The sequence below is a fragment of the Electrona antarctica genome, assembly GCF_951216825.1.
Source record: "Electrona antarctica genome assembly, chromosome: 4".
In the NCBI taxonomy this organism is placed as follows: Eukaryota; Metazoa; Chordata; class Actinopteri; order Myctophiformes; family Myctophidae; genus Electrona; species Electrona antarctica.
Window position 1 is genome coordinate 49645654 of NC_136809.1, and position 19526 is coordinate 49665179.

General features: G+C 42.5%; 2 protein-coding genes and 1 long non-coding RNA gene across 3 annotated transcripts in view; 2 read left to right on the plus strand and 1 right to left on the minus strand.

Annotated features, from left to right (window-relative positions):
- Positions 1-19526, minus strand: part of LOC306921578 — a 566256-nt gene that overhangs the window by 105274 nt on the left and 441456 nt on the right. The window lies entirely within an intron of this gene.
- On the plus strand, positions 2336-14412 carry htra3a (HtrA serine peptidase 3a). The gene is made up of 10 exons (XM_079498915.1): positions 2336-2963; positions 4696-4801; positions 5827-6049; positions 8770-8964; positions 9610-9642; positions 9839-9953; positions 11681-11743; positions 11849-11906; positions 12421-12516; positions 14154-14412. The coding sequence occupies exons 1-10, from the start codon at positions 2471-2473 to the stop codon at positions 14320-14322; spliced, it is 1551 nt and encodes a 516-aa protein (XP_079355041.1). The 5' UTR covers positions 2336-2470; the 3' UTR covers positions 14323-14412.
- gpr78a (G protein-coupled receptor 78a) overlaps positions 18492-19526 on the plus strand; it is a 35899-nt gene continuing 34864 nt past the window's right edge. The window contains exon 1 of the mRNA XM_079499143.1: positions 18492-18505. The gene's annotated coding sequence lies outside the window, so the exon portion shown is untranslated. The remainder of the gene's footprint in view (positions 18506-19526) is intronic.

Consider the following 19526-nt stretch of genomic DNA (forward strand, 5'->3'; position numbering starts at 1 on the left):
TCCCCGAATCTTCAGTGAATCCCCGCTATGAGGCTGGCCAAGCCAGGCTAGTTGATACGTACCCTGTGCTACAACTGCTGCTGCGACGACTCCCTAACTCAGGAGGGCATGGGTGTGATTTATAGCATGTGTATATGTACAGTAATATATGAAATGTACTACCACAGCCTATTCTAGGGCCACATATTTTTTTAACGTGTTCTGGGTTTGAAATATTTTATTTGCAACATTTTCTGGGTACTATTGCACAAGTTCAATTATTGCACCACTACAGGCTACACTATACGTCACGGTCATTTCACTTACTAGGAAATGTGGAAGTGATTATTTGGAAATGTGGAAGTTAAGTAGAGTTAACAGATACATTTCATCAGCCACTGTGTAACACTGTTAATCAATTTTGGCACCAGAAATCTCTCTATATATACGCCTTAAGGCCTATATGCTCAATTGCTCATGCAGGTTGTTGGGGTGGGTGGGAGAGGTGAGCAAGCTATCTGTGTATGAATGTATCTGTATACTTGTATTGTATGTATCTATATGTCTTTGTTTTTATGGGACCCCCTCGAGAATGAGATGCTGCATCTGACAAGGGGCTATCCCTTCAATACAAATCTGAATGTGAAATCTTTTTGGCTTCATTCTTAATTACTGTAGAATAGCACTTTTATCAGGTTTAGGGTATGTCTGCATGTCTTTACTGAAACACTGTAGAGTAGCCAATAGAAACCTATTGAGGCCTTCTTACTTCCTTATGGTCATGAAGAAGTATGACTGTAAACATCCAACGCCTTCACAGAGCCAGTGTAATAATAGAGAGTGTGTTTTGGTAAATATTTGATATCAACACTGAGCAAAGGTTTATCTGATAAGAGGTGAAAAAAATAAATGATTAACCTTTTGATGAAGGCAGTGATCAAGTGTATATGTTATTGTCCTTTTAGAATCTGTTTCTTTTGTCTTAGTATTTTTGTACTGTGAATTGAATATAAAATAAAGATTTGAATAATAACAATAAAGTTCCTTTTTCTTGCTTTGGTTTGGGTAAAACATTCAGATGACCATATTCATATTTTTAATATACCTTTCCAGTCACCCTCCCACATCAACTGAAAGAGGCTTGCTGTCTATAGAATTGGCTTACATAAATTATTGATGATTATTTATACCTAATGAGTTTGTTTCATATGACAGAAAAGGACCAAATGATCTGTTTATTAAGTAAGATGAGTTTGTTATGTGGAAATGCATATGGAAAGTGGGGACGGAGTGGAGATGGAGTGATACACGGATATTGAATATCCCCAAAATATTTGACTCTTAACATGCAAACAAATTGAAATAAGGTTGACTTTATACTTGGCTTTCCTTTTTTTCTGATTTTGATTCTGGAAAGTTATTTCAGAAAAATTGTAATACAATAAATCATTGTCTTCATTTGGGTTATAAGTAATCAACTGCATGGGGAAGTTTGGTGATAACTATATTTCTTAAAATGTGTCATCCTATTCACCTATCATGTAGTTGAAAATAACAAAATGTGTGATAAATATGAAAAGGTACTCCTGTGGAATGGTTATATATCAATCATACATGAATTGACTTATATTGGCCCTATAGGCCTATAAACAATTTTGCCCAAGCACTCATTTCGTATAGCCCGATTTTGGGCGCTCTATTGGCCTCCTGTTGGCGTGGGAACGCAATTGCTACACTTAACCTACATTCATAGCCTACACTTAACCTACATACAGCAGTAACCATTAACCTACATAGCCTAAGCCTAACACCACTGCAGTAGGCTAGGCCTATGTCAAGATTGTTATACTGTCAGACACATCCCTGACCGCGGGCAGGCTTTGTATACTATTCATTGTTGATGGTAATTTTTTTCGGTAGGCCTATAGTCGTTTTTACTCTGCTAGGCCTATACTTCTCTCAGGTTAAAAATGCATGTGAGTTGCGTGTGCGTGTGCGCGCAAGAGCTGCGCCAACCGCCAAAGCGCCAAACAAAACAAACATGCAGGTCTCTCCAGATTCCAGAATCCAGATAACGACATGAGAGATTGCCAGAAAAACAGTGCCCTTAGATTTGCCAGAAAAACAGTGCCGTCCACTAGATGGTGTAGTGATCATGAATGATTACACCGTTTTGGATATATGGGGCAGGCGACACTAGTGACCCTCTGTGTCTGTGATGATGTAGCCTATGTCTCACTGAGCTCTCTGCAAGTGCATTTTCCTTTTCAGACAAACGTCACACGTGCATGAGTGAACATACACTCACTGCCAGCTTAATCAACATTAGGCTACTAAAAAGGCTGCTGGGGGAGAAGAGAAAGCAGTTTATTAAACCTATAAACTAACTTGGAGTGAATGAGAACGCAAAGGACCAGACATTTGAAAAGGAAGCTATGACCGGAGGAAATTACTTATAACACCCATCTCTGATCTCTCCATCTCTCTCGTTATGGAAAGAATCACTGCTGTGCGATTATGTACATTTGTGGTGGCGTTTCTCTTTGTGCACGACCTGACCGGCGCCATACCGCGATCCAAGAAGCCGTGCTCCCCGCGGTGCGACGTGGCCAGTTGTCCGAGTCCCAGCTGCCCCAGCGGGTACGTCCCGGACCGATGCAACTGCTGCCTGGTGTGCTCGCGGGCAGAGGGAGACCCGTGCGGCCGCAAGAACGACCTGCCCTGCGGGGACGGTTTGGAGTGCAAGCTGCCTACTACTAGCCCTGCTGCTGGCCATGCTGCTGCTGCGGGGAATAATAAGCGACGATCAGGTGCAAAGAGGCTCTGTCAGTGTAAAATGGGACAGAACAAAGTTTGTGGGAGTGATGGAAAGACGTACAGTAACGCGTGTAAGATGAAGGTGTTCAGCCGCAAAGCTTTGCAGAAGGGGAGAGCAGCGGTCACTCTGGCACACAAGGGACCGTGCGCCCTGCATGCAGACACGGGTAAGAGTTGGACTGATTCAGTAGTTCTCAGTGGGGTGACTGGGGTCCATGTCCATCAGGGATTCCCAGGAGCCCAGCAAAAATCAGGCAAGCTGTTTAACCACTTTAACCAATAATTGGTTAAAGTGGTTAAATCCGTTCCTTATTTTAATTGTAGGCTATAGCCTATGTTAAATAGCAGATCTACAAGCTCACACTAAGTCAAATAGCCGAAATATTCAGCTAATTGACATTGTGTGAGCTTGTAGATCTGCTATTTTTTAAATAATTTTTAACATCTTGATTTATTTTTAAATTCTCTAATTTTGACAAATTTGAACAACATACATATTTTCTTATGGGGGTCCCCTGGCACAAAATCTTTTCAGATGGGGTCCGTCATGGTGAATTAGCTGTTTTTTTGGGGGGGCCAGCCTTGTCTTGAGTTTAGGAACTCCCCAGAGCTACCCATGCATGCTGCATATCACCCACCCAACCGCCACCAAAGAGTTTTAGGCCAGTGGTTCTCAACCAGTGGTCCGGGGACCACCAGTGGTCCTTGAGGGAGTTCCAGGCGGTCCTTAATTAGCTAAATGATGGAGACTTTATTAGTGCACTCGTATAGAAATGTAACTCTTGAGAGCGTGACATGAAACCAAACCACCCTTACGGGTCCATTTGGTTTCATTTTATGCTTAGTTTAATTTTTATTTTAAGATAAATTATTGTTAAATACCTACATTACTTAATTTACAAGAAGTCCACACAATTGGAGAATGTGATTTTTTTTCCATCAATGTTTGCCTGTTATCTCTCCTATGGTACCGCATCAATACAGCATTGTACACAGAATTGTGGACAAAATCTTATCCAACGACAACAACATATTCATGTTATAAATAATGGACCTTGATATTAAAAAAAAGGTTGGAAACCACTGGTTTCCCTCTCTCTTCTTGGTTATATCCATATTTAGCACTTCTCAGCTGTAGCCTCTCCACTAATCTTTATGGAATGTGATCCCAGCCTATATTATAGGATACTGGATCTGTCAAAGATCTAAACAGGAAGTCAGTCACTCCCATCCAGGGGACCTCTCTGGAGTAGACATCAGACATCAGTTCAGGAAGGGATTAGTGGGTTGGACATAAATATAGCCTAGTCCCCCCCCACAGTTTGTAGATCAATTAGAGGTGTGTGTGTGTGTGTGTGTGTGTGTGTGTGTGTGTGTGTGTGTGTGTGTGTGTGTGTGTGTGTGTGTGTGTGTGTGTGTGTGTGTGTGTAAAAAAGAGAGAGAGAGTACATTTATTTTACTTACACATTATTACACATCCCATCAATAATAGCAGTACAGCCTGTGATGAACAGTACACATGTGGTCTCTGCAAATGACTAACGGTCTTTGACTTACATTACATCGAGGCCAGCTAAGGTCTTTATTTTTTTGCACATTGTTGCATACATGCTTTGTTGCATGTGTGAACGTTGTGTTGTACTTACAGGCCTGCTGTCGCAATTATTAATACATAATCGGCATAATCACAATTATTTGAAATAACAAGATAGCAATTTCTTTTTACAAAGCCTAAAAGGCAACCAGAAATTCTATTTATACGTTCCAATTTCCAATGCCAAAAACACATAATCGTTAATCGCAGTTATTCGTTTGACAGTTAATCATTAAGTAAGTTGTCATGACGGTGTACTGAATATTAACTTGTGTTAACCAAATGGGTTCTTTATGTCAGTATAGGTCATGCCCCGCTCCATCCAAACAGTAATCGCTACAAGTTCAACTTTATCGCTGACGCAGTGGAGAAGATTGCTCCTGCTGTTGTCCACATTGAACTCTTCTTAAGGTACAACGTGTGTGTGTGTGTGTGTGTGTGTGTGTGTGTGTGTGTGTGTGTGTGTGTGTGTGTGTGTGTGTGTGTGTGTGTGTGTGTGTGTGTGTGTGTGTGTGTGTGTGTGACTGTGTGTGTGTGTGTGTGTGTGTGTGTGTGTGTGTGTGTGTGTGTGTGTGTGTGTGTGTGTGTGTGTGACCAAACACTCACAAACACTCACACATTCGTCTGTTCAAACTGTTTCAGATGTCACAGCCAATAGACATAGAGAAGTGACCTTTCTGTGGGATATGGCGTCTTTAAGGATGCCATTACAGCTTGGTTGGGGACAAATTACTCATTACTAAAATAAAAATGAATTAATTAGAGGCTTTGTAATTAATCACATGTTTAATCAATATCAATATTTAACCTGAGAAGCTTTTTTTGTTTTTCAATTAAAACGGATTTTGGTATACGAGTTAATGAGTGAGATTAATGAGTGAGATTTTAAAATGTAGCAAAGTGGTCTGATCGGTTTCTTCTCCTGTTGTGTGCGCTTGGGGTTGTGTTGTCTGTTGGTCCGTTATTTTTGGGTACAGGCTTTAGTTCCGACGTACTATTGGTCCGACTGTCATTAGACCGACAACCTACCTCAAACCCTAACCTAACCCAACCCATAACCGCAAGCACGGAGCAACGCATGTTCGGGAGCGACGGGTGATTCCTGCATGTCGGATCTTTGGTGTGTTGGATCTGTGTGTGCAGTGTGTGTGCACCCCTTATTTTGTATTTATAAACTGACTAAACTAACTTAAACTAACTAGCTAGTTATAACTGAGTCTGTCTGTCTGTCTGTCTGTCTGTCTGTCTGTCTGTCTGTCTGTCTGTCTGTCTGTCTGTCTGTCTGTCTGTCTGTCTGTCTGTCTGTCTGTCTGTCTGTCTGTCTGTCTGTCTGTCTGTCTGTCTGTCTGTCTGTCTGTCTGTCTGTCTGTCTGTGTCTCTCTCTCTCTCTCTCTCTCTCTCTCTCTCTCTCTCTCTCTCTCTCTCTCTCATATCAGACACCCTCTGTTTGGTCGCCACATTCCTCTGTCCAGTGGTTCTGGGTTCATCGTGAACCAGTCGGGTCTGATCGTCACCAACGCTCACGTGGTAACCACGGCGACGGCGCTGGCGGGCCGCCCTCAGCTGCGCGTGCGGCTGCACGACGGAGACGCGTACGAGGCGACGGTCCGAGACGTGGACAAGAAGGCAGACATCGCCACCATCAAAGTCAGCGCTCAGGTTGGAACGCACACACACACACACACACACACACACACACACACACACACACACACGTCACACACACACACACACACACACACACACACACACACACACACACACACACACACGTTTTTCTCCCATTTAGGCCTGACGTCGAAATTTAAAAAATGTCCTGACAGTTTTCTGAAAAACCTTATGTTTCTGTATCAGTGGTGCTCAATATTTCATTGTCAAGGACCCCACAAATTATATGTAATATGCCTCCGCCCCCCATCTGAAAATATGTTGTTCCAGGGACCTCCCCAGAAGCAAAGATTTGAGTTAAAATGTTCACTCTAGGCCCAGGCGGTGGCGTAACCGTCTGGGCACCCGACTGGTAATCCAGTCGCAGTGTGCCGCGGGTTCGACTCCCGAGCCCGACACGGCCTTTACTGCATGTCTTCCCCCATCTCTCTCCCGTTTCCTGTCAGCCTACTGTCTGTCCCTTCAAAAACCAATAAAAGGCGTAAGCCGCAAAAAAAATATCTTTTTTTTTTTTTCAAAAATAGCAGACCTACAAGTTCATAGCGCGGCACTCAGTGCTGTGCCATGAGCTTGTAGATCTGCTATTTTTCATTAGCTAAAGTATAACACAATGCTTCAAACACCAAAAGGGGTTCCCGCCCAAAATGGGTTAAATGCACCTGTTTAAATGTGCCTTTACCGTACGAGTGGCCACGTCTCAGCACTGCTATATGCCAGTATTCTCACAATGAGCGAGTCAGATGTTCCACTGGGCAGCTTGCAGGAATACACATGTAAACACTAACTGTGACTGGAGGCTGACGATGTGTGCCTTCTCTCACCCATCTCTGAAATACTTCTCTGTTTCTCTCCTCCTCCTCACTCTCTCTCCTCTCCTTCAAGCTCATTAACACCCACCATAACGTAGTTTTTTCTGCATCTTCTGCTTTGCTAATTGGCTATTGTCCACCATGTCCACACATGTATGGATATAGCCAGGTTTCCTCCTATGTTTTTTATGTGTGCAGCTACGTATGTGTTTTGGGCTCATCCGCCGCACGTGCGCATGCGCGTGTAAAGCGTCTTCATTGTGTATAGAGGCTATGCGAGTGACATCATTGTGCACGGAAGTTATGCGGGAACAACTACTGAGTACTGAGTGGCAAAAAACAACTTTCTGGCCTTGACAGCCCATATTCATCCAAACGGAATTAGAAATTACATTAAACTCATCAACATTGCAGGTGTATGGAAAGCTTCAATTATCCTCTTTCTATCTGCAAAGCTTTTGTTTCATAAAAATCCATCATAGTTATGAGCTACACCAGGGGTGGTAGCTCACAAAGGCTGTGCAGGTAGATCACATGACATGCCATGACATGCCATGACAATGTTATCATACGTAAAGATGAAATTACCTACCTAGGTTCCATCCTGGAGGCTAATCTTTCCGGTGATAAAATGGCCACCAACGTAATCAAAAAAGTCAACCAAAGAACAAGATTCCTTTACAGGATCTCCTCACTGGTCGACATAAACACCTTGAAGACCTTAACAGGAGCCCTCGTACAAGGCTTCTTTGACTATGCATGCACCTCCTGGTACCACAGCACCTCAAAGGCCCTTAAAACTAGGCTCCAGACTTCCCAAAACAAACTGGTCAGGCTCCTACTTGGCCTCACCCCCCGAACCCACCTCACCCCTGCCCACTTTGACAGACTGGCATGGCTTAGGGTCGACGACAGAGTACAGCATCTTGCAATGGGTCTGGTCCACAAGATTCGATACTCCACCAAGATACCCATGTACCTGTCTAGATACTTCCTTAATGTTAACGAAGTCCACACCCACAACACCAGAGGGAGTGCAACGAACCATGTACAACCCAGATTCGGCACAAACAAGGGACTAAATTATTTTCGCTCCTATGCCACCAAAATGTGGAACGCCCTACCAACAGTCATTAAGACATGCAAATCCCTTGACTCCTTCAAAACCGCTCTCAAAGGGCACCTACGGATGGCTGCAATTCGAAACTGGCCCCCGTAAAATCTGAATCCCCCCCCCCCTTTTCCCCTCACTGTATATGTTTCTTTTCCCTTTTTACCTCCATTATGATGAATTCCTGTTCTGTTCTTTGTCTATATAGAAGTGTCTATTTGTACGTCTCTAAATGTTTTGATCAATTGAACATGGTGGACCCTGTTGTAAACAAGTGTAATGCTTAATTGGGTCGTCCACTCACAGTTAACAGCCTTTGTATTGAGTTTGTGCTTGAAATGTACTGTAATTCTGCAAACTGTTAATACAATTTTCAATCAATCAAAAAAGCCCCTAAAGAGTATTTCATTTATATATTGAAGAAAAAAAACGATTAAAAAAAAAAAAAAAAAAAAACATTTCTCCCCCTCTATTTCCCATTCCAAGTGCATTTGTCTTATACTGTACAGAATGTAACACGAACTCTACTATTCCGAAGCCCCCTCAGGTACATATTTAAACTATTTTCAGCAATGGTATAATAATTGATTTGGTGGGTAGATCTTGCCGAACTGGTCATTTTGAAAGTAGCTCTCAAGTCAAAAAGTGTGGGCACCCCTGAGCTACACATTCTGTCAAGTGTCAGAGTTTTCAATAATGCAACGTCCTGCTGCCTCCTTCATGATGTGCCATTTAGAAACGGGTGGTATACGCGGGACCGTTGAGTGATTTCCAATATTTTGTGTGAGCAGAAGAAGCTTCCGGTGCTGGCGTTGGGCCACTCGGCTGACCTGCGGCCGGGGGAGTTCGTGGTGGCCATCGGCAGCCCCTTCGCCCTTCAGAACACCGTCACCACGGGCATCGTCAGCACGGCGCACAGAGACGGCAAGGAGCTGGGCATCAGAGACTCTGATATGGACTACGTACAGACTGACGCCATTATTAATGTAAGAATATATACATACTGTACATAGTAACATCAAGGAGCTGGGCATCAGAGACTCTGATATGGACTACGTACAGACTGATGCCATTAACAGTTCTACTGCGTACTATGTGTTACCCGCATTAAAATCAAATATTCTACGCTGCCAGGATTGTTTTATTACCTTTAGATCATACGCTGAAGTATCTGGGCTTTTGATCGTCGAAAATCCGCGAAGATAGCTTGCGCCGTGTGTTTACATTCCATCGCACCAATCGCCATCTTGCTACGCAAAATGGAGGGGGGTGTGAGGCTGTCCACTTGCATTGGACTCAATTTCCCAGAAGCCCTAGCAGCCCAGCTTAAGTTTCGATTTCCGGTTTCGAGATCATAACATGAAGCTCTCTCCCCCTGCTCCGCGGCAGAGATGGACTTTCTTTTTAATTATTAAAATAGGGCGATTTAGACACATAAAACAAATAGCGGGAATGCCGTATTAAGCAGGGCATATCGTTTGATCAATCAATTTAACGCCCTCAAAGTGTTAAGAAGCTTGTAAATAATTGTTACACAGCTAACCGATGTGTGTCAGTGTCACTGTGAGAGGCACTAATGTGATTATGCTTGTTTCTTTGTCACCTTTTCCATCATCATGTCTTCATGGAAGTATGGCAATTCTGGAGGACCTCTTGTTAACTTGGTGAGTAGCGTTCTGTGAAGTATAAACATGTCGTTTTTGCTTCTTCTAAATTGACAACCACAGCAAATATTTGACCCTAAGAAATATTCATTCTCCTGTTTGCATCCATGAGTTCACGCTCCTCCACGACTGTGTGTTGTTGTGTGTGTGTGTGCATGCATGCATGTGCGTGTGTGCGTGCGTGCGTGTGTGTTAGGACGGCGAGGTGATAGGCATCAACACTCTGAAGGTGACTGCAGGAATCTCCTTCGCCATCCCCTCTGACAGGATCAGACGTTTCCTCACCGAGACCCACAGCAGACACAGCAAAGGTCAGAAGGTCAGAGGCTACAGTCATACATGGACTAGCCTCGGAGACCACAGGCGTTTTGTTTATAAGGACTGACTGTTGCTGGTTTAGTCCACTGGTTCCCAAAAACTGGGTCGGGACCCATTTGCATTTGTGGGTCACGGCCCAATTTGTATGGGTCACGACTCGAGTAAAAATCCCATTTTCGTTTCCTACATTTAAATGAATTAAGAAGTAGTGAAAATAGCCGATCTACAAGCTTGCAACGCTGTGCAAAGCGATGCGTTGTGCGCTTGTAGATCTGCTATTTTCACTAGTTTGGGTCCTGGCTGGGCAAACGTCTAATCTCTCTTTTTGGGTCTCGACCTGAAAAGTTTGGGAAGCACTGATTTAAACAATATGTACACGTATTATTGAAATAGCAATGTGTTCATTGAAGCTATAGGATACCAGGTAAACAATGGAACTGGCATCTGTTTAAATGACATGCTATCCAAATGACACTTAAAATAAAATAAATGATGGCCCGGTCCGGCCTAGCGGTCCGGGCACCTAGGCTCCTAATGCAGCAGCCTGACAGCAGTGACAGCGCAATGCGGGTTCTGACGAACTTTGCTGTATGTCTCTCCCCGTTTCTCTCTCCTCTTTTCATGTCTGTCTCCACTTTCTCTATCAATAAAGGCAAAAAGTCCAAGAAATATCTTAAAAACAAAAAAAGAAAATAAACTATTGCGGACCTTGAATGATTGTGGACTAACTCTGTGAGTGTATAAACACTCTCTGGGTTACAAATGGATACATGAGCACTGCTGCAGGATTTTACTGTGTATGAAGTCATTGGGCCCGATTCACTAAGCTGCTTACACCCATATTTTGGGTGTAAAGGAATTTTCCAAACGTCCACGTTAGTAGTCCCATGTAAGTGTGCATCCGAGCAGACTTGAGAAAGAGCAGCCCTCAAAAATAGATCACTGAATCAGACTACTAACGTAGGAAGTTTGGAAAATTCCTTTACACCCAAAATATGGTTGTAAACCGTTTAGTAAATCGGCCACATGGGTGTTACCGATGATATTAATGAAGGCTCTTTTCCATTCTGGTCAAACAGAGTCAGGGTGCTGCTTATTGTGCATGTTGGCTCACTGGAAACACTCCAGTGGGTCTCAAAGTGTCCTTGAGTGGGTTCCAAATGGCCCCATATGGGTCTGTAACTCTGAGAGTGTACAAATGGAACCAAATGGATCTTTTTGCTTCCGGTATTTGCTTGCTTCCGTTACTTTGTACACTTATGGGGATCCTTGATATCAAAAAGTTTAAAGGACAACTTTAGTTTTTTTCCACCAAGGTTCATGTTTTATGTTGTTATTAGAGAAAGTAAAAGATGAGTGTTATTTTTTTTTCATTTGCTGCTTTCTTTCGTTTTAGCTGTAGTACCCCCCTTCACATTCAGTTCATCCTGTGATCTTTTGTGGCCAGATGTAATTTACTGGTGTCTAGTAGGACTATAGTACATAATAAAAAAAAAAAATTGCTATAAAATGTGGGGAAAAACAATCTTTTACTTTCTCTAATAACAACCTAAAACATGAACCTTGGTTGAAAAAAACTAAAGTTGTACACTAAATGGAATGTATCATCGGCAACACCGGAAGTATGAAGAGTTATTCTTCCGTATATGTGCCTATTGCCTATTGTTTCTCATACACATATTGTTACATATTAATAACACACATTATATTGTGGCTATAGATAAAAACAAGCTGTTGAGAGGAGTACATTACCATCTACCAGAGGAGACCCAGTCTGACGCAGGTGAGCCTGAGTGGTGAAGCCATGCTGTGATGATGATGATGAATATGATGCTGAGGATGTGTTGATAATGAAACAAATCCCCCCCCCCCCCCCCCCCCCCCCCAGAACTGATGGGAGGGAAAAAGCGTTTCATCGGCATCAGGATGTTCACCATCACTGAGGCGTGAGTGTTGTTACACACATTTACACGTGGATGGCATGCTAATCTTAGATTCTACCAGCGCTATTAGCTGTACTGTGTCAGAAACAGAGACGGATGTTAGCTACGTGCTTGTCTTGGATAACCAGAAACTGAGGCAGTGGTGTAATGTTACTAATTACATTTACTCAAGTACAATTTTGAGGTACTTTAACTTTAATTGGAAATACTCCAGGTTTCACTATAATTTTACTTCTACTCCACTACATATGAGAGGCAAATACTGTAGTTTTACTCCACTACATTAATTTGAAAACTTTTAGCACTTTAAGTACATTTTGATACCGAATTATACTGAATTCCGGACTTTTACATTGCAGTATTGATACTTGTACTTGAGTAAAACATTTGAGTACCTTTTGTGTGTGTGTGTGTGTGTGTGTGTGTGTGTGTGTGTGTGTGTGTGTGTGCGTGTGCGTGTGCGTGTGCGTGTGCGTGTGCGTGTGCGCGTGCGCGCGTGCGCGTGTGTGTTCTCCAGTCTTGTGGCAGAGCTGAGACTTCAGAACCCAGACTTTCCTGATGTGAGCAGTGGAGTTCTAGTGCACCAGGTTCTACCGGACTCTCCTGCACACAAGTAGGTTCACACACACACACGCACACACACACGCACACACACACCCGCACGCACACATGCACACACGCACACATGCACGCACACACACACACACACTCTTGAGTGACTGTGTAGTATTCTCTAGTCTTGCCAAGACTCATTCTCCTCGCCTCACTCTAGTCCAGACTGCCCAGAGCAGGAATGCCACTATGCCAGGATGAGAGTTGTTGTTAACCACTCGAACCCTTGTATCCCCACTGTGTGCATGATGTCATATGAGGTGAACATTCAGCCAAGAAGAGTTTTGCGGGAAAAAAGAAAAGAAGACGAAGTATAGACCGCTGGGGGACTCTGCGGTCAACAAAATATTTAGCCTCTAAATCAGTGGTTCTCAACCAGTGGCCCTTGAGGGGGTTCCAAACCTCCCAAAACAAACAAATTCGACTACTTCTCGGCCTGGGGCCACGCCCATGACCCACCTCTTTCCAACCCATGTTGCTAGTCTAAACTGGATCCGGGTAGAAGATAGAGTTAAGCAATTGAAAATGGGTTTGACAAAATTTTGGCAAAATTGCAGCATTGCCCTCAATCCCCTCAGTACCCGCACACCTGACTAACTACCACAACGAACTGGTACCACCCACTTTCAAAACAAATATGGGTAAATTCTCCTTCTACAGCACTGCCACCAAAGCGTGGAATGCTGTGACCCCCCCCCCCCCCCCCCCTCAAAAAATGCAGATCACTTACAGTACCTGAAAAGGTGGTACGCATCTAAATGATCAAATGTTGGTAACCTAACCATAATTTTACACTTTCAAGAGTTAAATAATTGTTGTACATTCTGCATTACTTATTTTACAAGAAGTCTACACAATTAGAGAATGTAGAAGAGTTGTTGTTTTGATCAACGTTTGCCTCTCCTATGGTACCAACATCAATACAGCATGGAATTGTGGACAAAATCTTATCCAACGATAACAAAATATTCAAAGTCTTGGTTATGAGAGGCTAAATAAGTAATAATAAGTAATAATAATAATACACTTTATTTATAAAGCGCTTTTCGAAAACAATGTTTACAGTGTCAAGGGATAACCAACAACAATCAAATGAAATGCATAAAATAGACAGAATAAGACAATAATAGAACCAAAGCATACATACATGGACATGAGAAAATGAGCAACATGATAAATCTAAGGAAAGGCTTTAGTGTACAAATATGTTTTCAGATGTGTCTTGAAAGTTGACACTGAGTTAGCTAGCCTTAACCCATTTTGACGTGAGATCAGATTCTAAAAATGTCTTCTACATCCTGACAGTTTTCTGAAAAAGCTATGTTTCTATGTCAGTCGTTCTTCGATTTAAAAAAAAATAGCAGACCTACTCGTAGCGCGCCACCGAGTGGCGCGCTACGAGCTTGTAGGCGTAAACGTCTTTAAATAAATACTTTTTAAAATGTCTATGAGGAAAATGAACAGAGAATCATTTCCTGGGCCCTGGTAGGGGGCGGGACTGCGACGCGCTATAGGGGTGGCATCAAGGCAGGGGACGTCATCGTGGTATAAAACCTCTCGTGTCTCTAACCTATAGGGGTGGCATCAAGGCAGGGGACGTCATCGTGGTATAAAACCTCTCGTGTCTCTAACCTATAGGGGTGGCATCAAGGCAGGGGACGTCATCGTCACGCTGAACGGCCAAGCCATTCGGAGGAACGAGGACCTGCAAGGGGCGTTGCTGGGAGACCAGCCCCTCCTCCTGGAGGTGCGGCGTGGCGACGATGAGCTGCTCTTCAACATCTACCCTCATGTCATTGTGAACTAAAGCATTCTGTAAATATGGTCGCACAGGGTTTTCTAAATTGCCTATATAATATAGACCACTGAAGTCCTGACGTCGCTGCCGCCAGATGGCGCTATTCCCCTGGTTCGTGGGGGTCATTAGTTTTGTTGAAAACCCCACAGGGGATTCTTATGATCAGTACTTTATTTGGATTTTGTACAGATAAACAGAAAAAACAAACACAAGCGAATACGTATGCATAGACATTATGTATGAGCTCAAAAACATAATATAAAACAAAGATAGACAAGATAAAAAAAACAATTTGTTTACACGACCAACCCACAGGGGATTCTTAGATCGCCTCCATATAAGGACTGTGTTAGAAACATAACCAAGTCACCCCGGAGATTTTACTCCAATGCATATGAAGCATCGACTGAAGATGGAAATGTACAAATATACAGAGAGTAACACAATAAACGCTAGAAACGCAACCCAAAAGACTAAATTTCCAGGCTGCTGCCTGCTGCACACACAATATGTCACGCCCATCGCTTAGCGACATTGATTTCAGACCCGGAGACTTTTACTTAAGACTTTTACGGCAGAATTATTAAAAAATTATCCAGAAGCAGCCTGTATCAAATAGTGTCAGACTTCAGTGGTCTATTCTATTGTTAAGAACTATTGGGCTGGGCTCAATGTACATAGTAGTAGCACACAGCCTTATTAGTTGCGTGCCGGTGTCACGCACACCGACAATAGCAGTTCCTCAAGTTACAGTATTACAGTATTTGTACAGTATCAAAGTGGACAAATGGATAAATTAACACGGACGGCTTTACTGTTTGTTTGGACACTATGATGACAAATCACATAATGGAGACACGTTACTGTACTGTACTTCACCAGAAACACTGTAATGGATGGAACGCTTTTTTTGCACTGTTTAAAAGATAGTTTTTACACTAAAAGTGTGTGTGCAACTGCATGTGCACACATGCAATCATATGGGTGTATGTGAGGCACTAGTCTCGCGTGGCCAGACTGTTGCCTCCCACAATTTTAAAATGCTTCCGTCATACAGTCTGGATAGCAATAAAGCGATAAAGTGGCAGTGAAGCCTCCTCCCCGTTTCCGTTTCGTCTTTACAGTCAAGCGCAAATTTGATAAAATATAATTTAAAAAGGGTATCTTTGAAAAACAAAGAAAATGTCCCGCACACTGTCAGCCTTGCAGAGCCATGGGGCCCGAGCCTATCTCCTGTTTCTGTAGCGTGAGGCAGCTTGATGTACAAGTACACCCCCTGGACATGACGCTAGTATGTCGCATGGACTTACCTCCAATCCAACCCTTAATGCTGAGTGTCAAGCAGGGAGGCACTGGGTCCCATTTTTAGAGTCTTCGGTATGACCCGGCCGGGGATTAAACCCCGACATCCCAGTCTCAAGGCAGACACTCTAACCACAAGGCCACTGAGCACACTGTCAGACACTTGCCAAAATGTTGCTCTTTATTAGGTCGACGTTTCGGTAGATTAGACCTTCATCAGGACAGACAATCACACACACCTCAGAAGGCTATTTTTGTCTGTTCTGATGAAGGTCTAATGAAGTGTCTGACAGTGTGCGGGACCTTTTCTTTGTTTTTCAAAGATACCCTTTTTAATGTATGCTCTATTGCCCTACGCACCTGTCACTAGCCTTCTGAGGTGTGCATTGGCCTTTTGCTAAAAGAAATCGAAGCATAATATAGCTTGATGCTTAGCAGAAATGGAAATTAAAAAAATAAAATGCAAAGATAAGACAAATATCTTTTCGCGAACGGAAATGACGAATAGATCCCAGCTTCCGTGTTCGGATTTCGGGAGGTGTAGTTCCAGACTCTCTATCATTCGGAGATTGTAGAATAGTTTTCTGGCTACGCGAGACTAGTGAGGCACAGACATCATAGCAGCTGCTGTCCAGCTGTATGGAAGGTAAGAATGTATACTAGGCTAGGCTCCTTGATTTACAATGGTGGTTTCTTCTCATTTTCTTTGCCTTGGAAAGATATTCTCATAATCTAAACAAACCTAACAGTAACAGCACCTAGGCAAATACTAGCGCACGCACATGCACACACACACACACACACACACACACACACACACACACAGAGTAAGGGCCCATTGACTGGAAATGTCTATGATGTCACCTTGATGAAAGGAATGGAAGGAATGGAATGGAAGACCCTGTTCATGCAATATCAAATGGTTGATGAATAGTGAGGAATGACATGTATTTTTTAGACGATGCTTTATGCTAGTGGTTCCCATACTTTTTCATGTCAAGGACCAAGTTTGATATGCAACAGGCTACGGACCCCCATTGAATGGCATTTCTATCTCTGAGACCCCAATTTATATTGTAAAATCAATGTTAATTTCACTTTGATTTGTACACTATCAGAGTTACATTCCCATAAGAGTCCATTTAGTTACAAACTATAACTTAGCTGGGGACCCGCTGGAACTCCCTCAAGGACCCCTGGGGGTCCCCGGACCCCACTTTGGGAACCACTGTTTTAGACATGCATTATTCAGCCCATACTACAGAATACCTGCTAGTGCCAGACTGCTATATGGCCACTGTAACAATGTAACCATTGGGGTGGCAAAAAGAGCACCGAAGTCCTGACGTCACTGCCCTCTACTATCAGTAGAGGGCGCCAGTCCCCAGGTTCGTGTATTTTTTTTATAAGCATTGTAATCTCCATAGGGGGATTTTAGATCGCCTCATATAAGAACTGTGTTTGAAAAATAAACCGATCACCCCGGCCTTTTCACTCATATGGATATGAAGCATCGACTGAAGGTGGAAATGTACAAATATAGCCTACCCAAAGAGTAACAAAATAAGCGTTAGAAACGAGCCAAACAACCCAGAGACTACATTTCCGGGTAGGCTGCATTTGCCCGCAGCCCGTCGCACAACAGAAACTGAACGTTAATTACGTTTTCAAGGCTTTTGCGGTCACATTAATTCCATTTTCTCCAGAAACTGGCTGTATCAAATATGAATGGACAATATTAACGACGCACAGCCACTCCCCTGACAGAAACGCCGGGGTGGTCGGTTTATTTTTCAAACACAGTTCTTATATGAAGCGACATAAAATCGCCCTATGGAGATTTCAATACAAATAAAAAAAATACACGAACCTGTGTGTTGGTGCCCTCTACTGAAAGTGACGTCAGACTTCGGTGCTCTATAACCATTCTACCTCTTGATGGGATAGGATGCAGTCAGAGACGTGGGTAATAAGGTAATGGTTGTGCCAGACTTATAATCTAAATTATAACAGATGTAGATGGGCGGGTATCAATTGGATGAAATCAGATTAATCTTCAAAATCAACAGTCGGGGACAATTAATATGCATATGAAATTACTGAATTTTAGTTTAAATGTGTGTGACACTGCCACATAAATGTGTGATTAAGAAATGTATTTCCTGTCCTGGTATGAGTATTGAAAGAAAATGAAACATACTGGGTGATTAAAATATGGTTGGATATTAACCCCGAAATGTAGTGTACGGAAAATATGTTTTGTTTTGTGTAGTTCAATATGGTCATTCATTTTCTGTTGACATGGTTTGATCATAGGGGGAGCTGTGGGGAATAGTTCCAGGAAGTGAGGTACCAGGAACAACTATGAAAGTACAGGAAGTCAGGCGGTTCCATTTTAGGTATCAAAAAGTGTTTGTCAAAGGGACTCTTTTAAGGCCAAAACTAAACCCTAATCAGAAATTGGTAATTATAAAACATAAAGTAGTCGGGCAAAACTTTGAGATCTGAAGAAGAAAGTTAATTTGATCAAGGAACATTTCTGAGGGTTTAGCTCTGAATCCATTCAGAGCTTTTGCACAAAGGGCAACCTGCTGTGGCCTCCTGGCTTGAAGGTTGGGTGAGTAATATACTATTTTACACCCCTTTTTGAGCAAATCTTTTAATTTGATAACTTTATGGATTACTTGATTTTTGGAAAATAGAAGATCTACAATGTTTGGTTCCATTTCCATTACCTTTGGATTACTTTTGGGATTACATTTTTGATACTTGACTCATTGGAGACATTGAAAGGAATTTACATTGTGGTACTTCTGTGTTTATTCCTACTAACAACAACACTACATGTTTAGGTCAGTGCTGATGACAGGTCCTGCTGTTAGCAAAATCTGTGAGAAACAATTGAATTTATATATTTATTTATTTTTCACTCAACACACCACCAAATCTCTTTGGAAATAGTCATGTATTATGTGGCCTTTGGAACCCATGTGTTTTTGTTTGGTTTTGTGGCTTCTGGTTAAAAAAAAAAAGGATTTTTTTAAAAATTTGAGGTGTGTGTGTGTGTGTGTGTGTGTGTGTGTGTGTGTGTGTGTGTGTGTGTGTGTGTGTGTGTGTGTGTGTGTGTGTGTGTGTGTGTGTGCGCGTGTGCGTGTGCGTGTGCGTGTGCGCGTGCGTGCGTGCGTGCGTGCGTGCGTGCGCGCGCGCTGGCTTTAGCATGGTTTGATGTCACACACACACTGTGCGTGTGTGTCTCTTGAGTGACTGTAGTATTCTGCAGTCTTGCCAAGACACATTCTAGCTCATCCTTTCTTCAGGGGTTGGACAGAGGTTCTGTCCTTGTTCTGACATCCAAACCCACTGTTTATGCTGAACAACACAATTATAGTTGTGTGCAGTGGTGGAAGCCAAGTCTATGGACTTTTTAAAATGGAGTCCTAGGAAGATTAAAGAAAGGCTGGTGGGTGTTGCCACACCCACCAGTTCATTAAGTGTCATTTTTAACAATAAGCCTAATTTCCTCATCCTCAGGACATGTACTGAGTTTATAGACCGCGTGTTAATATTTCTAAAACATATGAGATTTTCTTTAGGCTACAGAAAAATAAAATAATCATAGGCTAGATAAAAAAAAACATCATAAATGAAACACTCATTGGTAATACAAGGCAACACATTTTATTTTATTTTATTGTATTTATTTCCATCTAGCGGCCAAACATTGTCACTAGTATTTTAAGCCGTGATTCTGAAATTGGCCAGTAGGTGGTGATGTTGGATATCAATACGTTTTCCTGACGTGGCATCTTGAGTTCAAGCCTATATGGTCTCAGCCTCATAAGAAACATTGATCATTAAAATGCACAAGACCCCAAAACTAAAACTAAAACTTTAAATAGTAGTCACTGTGT